Here is a 2,482-nt window from a genome sequence, read left to right on the forward strand (position 1 = left end):
TATTTATTTTTTCATTTTTATTTATTCGCTTTTGTTCCTCTTCTTTTTTTTCATTTAATCGCTTAGAGTTCTCCCGTCTTAATGGCTATCTTTCCTTTTCTTTTTCTCTAGGTAGAAAAATTATTAGAAAATGTATTGTTATAAAAATATGCACGACTTTCTTTTTTCATAAAAAAGTAAATACATATAAATCACGAACATGTATATATATATATATATATAAAACAGTACAATACAAAATATATATGTCCTTTCTCTATTTCACAAAATTTACCCTCTAACGAGATTAGCACGCTGCGTAAAAAAAAAAAAAGAAAAAGAAAAAGAAAAGAAAGAAAGATCCAAAAGTTCAAAGATTTAAAACAAACAAGAATGTAGACATAGATCCCTTAAAACGATTTCAATTTTCAGAAGTAACCGAAAGAAAAACTTAAAAGCTCATGCTTTCCGGCTACTACTCATGGAGACTGGTAATAAATCGTCGAAGCTTTTTCCCCGAGCGAAGCTAATTAATTTTCTCCCCTTTTTTTTCTCTGTTATACGATAGACATACGTACGCACGCACCACGTCACACAAAGAGACACATAAACACACATACAGAGAAAAAGAGAGAGGCAATAACAATAAATTCGTTAACACGTGAATAAACGAACTAGGATCGCCTGTCAACGAGCGTAGCTAATGCAGCAGCACTAGCATCAGCAGCAGTAACACCATCAGTAGCAGTAGTAGCGGTAGTAGCAATAGCAACCCCCTCTTTTTATTTCCATCCTTTGTGGAGGGTTCTGTTTTAACGATCCCCTAGATTTTCTAGTTTAAGCTTAACACGAAAACATCCCCTCGTCTCGTCTTAACAAAGTTCCGAGATTAGGGTTAACCCCTAAGCTCGAAGAAAACGTCGGATTTAAAAGTGTCGTAGTTCACGAATCGAGTTACAACTACAAAGAGTCCGACACCCGTTCTCGCGGTGTCGTAAAGATAACGTTGGCGTTGGAACGACAGATAGAGGGAAAGAGTAAAAATGTTTACTACGTTGATATGGAATATGAAGAAGAGGGGGTGAGAAAGAAGAGAGAGATAGAGAGATATGAACAAATCGTTACTAATGTACCTGCCAGTCGAAGGATCTCTTCGAGGTCGATAGATCTCTTTCGTTCTTTTTATCTTTCTTTTTCTTCCTTTTTTTCTTTCTTTCTCTTCTTCGTAGCAGAGAGAGAGAGAGAGAGAGAGAAAGCAAACATTCCGAGATATTCGAAGGATTCGAAAAATCGAATCGATTGTACCGCAGTCAAACTGTCAGAATGAAAAAGTAGTAGTTCACGGCAGTAATGCGCCTTCGATAAGATCGGCTCTTTCTTTCGAGGCCATTGTTTAACCCTATCGTCGATCTTACGAAGTGCAACGAATGTCAAGAGAGAAAGAAAGATAAAAGAATAACGAGGATTGTTAGAAAGGAAAACAGAGAAAGAAAGAATGAGAGAGAAAGAGAGAGGGAGAGGGAAAGAGAACGAGATAAGAATTATGAATCTCTCGTTGTTCGATTCGTAATGACAATATATACAGGATACGAGAGGTAAGCTATGCTTAATAAGATAGATCATTACGAAATAAGTACGACTAACAATATCGATTGATGATCGATACCTACTACTTTAAAAGGTAATCCGATTATGCGAACGTCATTGTTAATCGAAATCTATCTATCTTTATCTTCCTCGTATCTATCGGATCTACCGAAAACGTCGTGGAGACCATCTTGGCCGAAGCAAACGAAGAATTAGCTTGCTAAGTCGTGCTAACTCCGGGATAGTTGAATATGCATGACTACCAATTTTGTTCTCGATGATCTCTGGATGGTGTTGCGTCTAGTTGTCTGAGGAATCACGAAGGTTAAATATTCATGGGGGAGGGCTACGGAGGGATTGGCTACAGTCAAGGTGCGTCTTTCAAATGGAACGAAGAAGAAGAAGAAAGACGGACAAAGATCGAAGGATATAGAAAAGGATGAAAGAAGATTCTTCAATAGTGAATACTTACTTGGAAGAATTAAACAACGGTAGGTGTATACGTACGTATACGCAGCGTATGTTACGTTCCGTTCTATCGCGTGATCATTGTGAAAACTAAACTGTTCTTGAATATCGACCATTCTTTTATGGTCTAGCCCCCATTGCTTTCAATCGTATTTCCTGGTACGCAATCCAGCGCGTATTAACTTTCCGCGAACTTCCACGTACGAGCTGAACGTTAAATATACGACAAACGATAATTCTTCCTAAGATACTTCGTAGAATAACATTTTTTTTTTTTTCTTTTCTTTCTTTTCTTTTCTTCTTCTTTTTTTCTTTTTCTTTTTTAAAGAATGTTGATTGTTAACGTACCGATCGAAATAGTCCGTTCGTGACCGTTACGTCTCGTTGTTCGTTCTTCTATGAAAATATGAAATATATCTGTTCTCGTTAAAGAAGCTGATCTTTTTTT

At 36.9% G+C, this 2,482-nt stretch overlaps 1 protein-coding gene across 3 annotated transcripts in view; it reads right to left on the bottom strand.

Annotated features, from left to right (window-relative positions):
• Positions 1 to 2,482, bottom strand: part of LOC122637782 (neurotrimin-like) — a 68,180-nt gene that overhangs the window by 32,645 nt on the left and 33,053 nt on the right. The window contains exon 1 of one of the 3 annotated variants that reach the window (XM_043830141.1): positions 2,039 to 2,325. The exons of the other annotated variants lie outside the window; for them this stretch is intronic. Within the exon in view, the coding sequence (XP_043686076.1) occupies positions 2,039 to 2,150 (112 nt within the window). The 5' untranslated portion in view covers positions 2,151 to 2,325. Of the gene's footprint in view, positions 1 to 2,038; positions 2,326 to 2,482 lie in introns of those variants that run through there. 3 annotated transcript variants of the gene reach the window in all.

The sequence above is a fragment of the Vespula pensylvanica genome, chromosome 2 (assembly GCF_014466175.1).
Source record: "Vespula pensylvanica isolate Volc-1 chromosome 2, ASM1446617v1, whole genome shotgun sequence".
Taxonomy (NCBI): Eukaryota; Metazoa; Arthropoda; class Insecta; order Hymenoptera; family Vespidae; genus Vespula; species Vespula pensylvanica.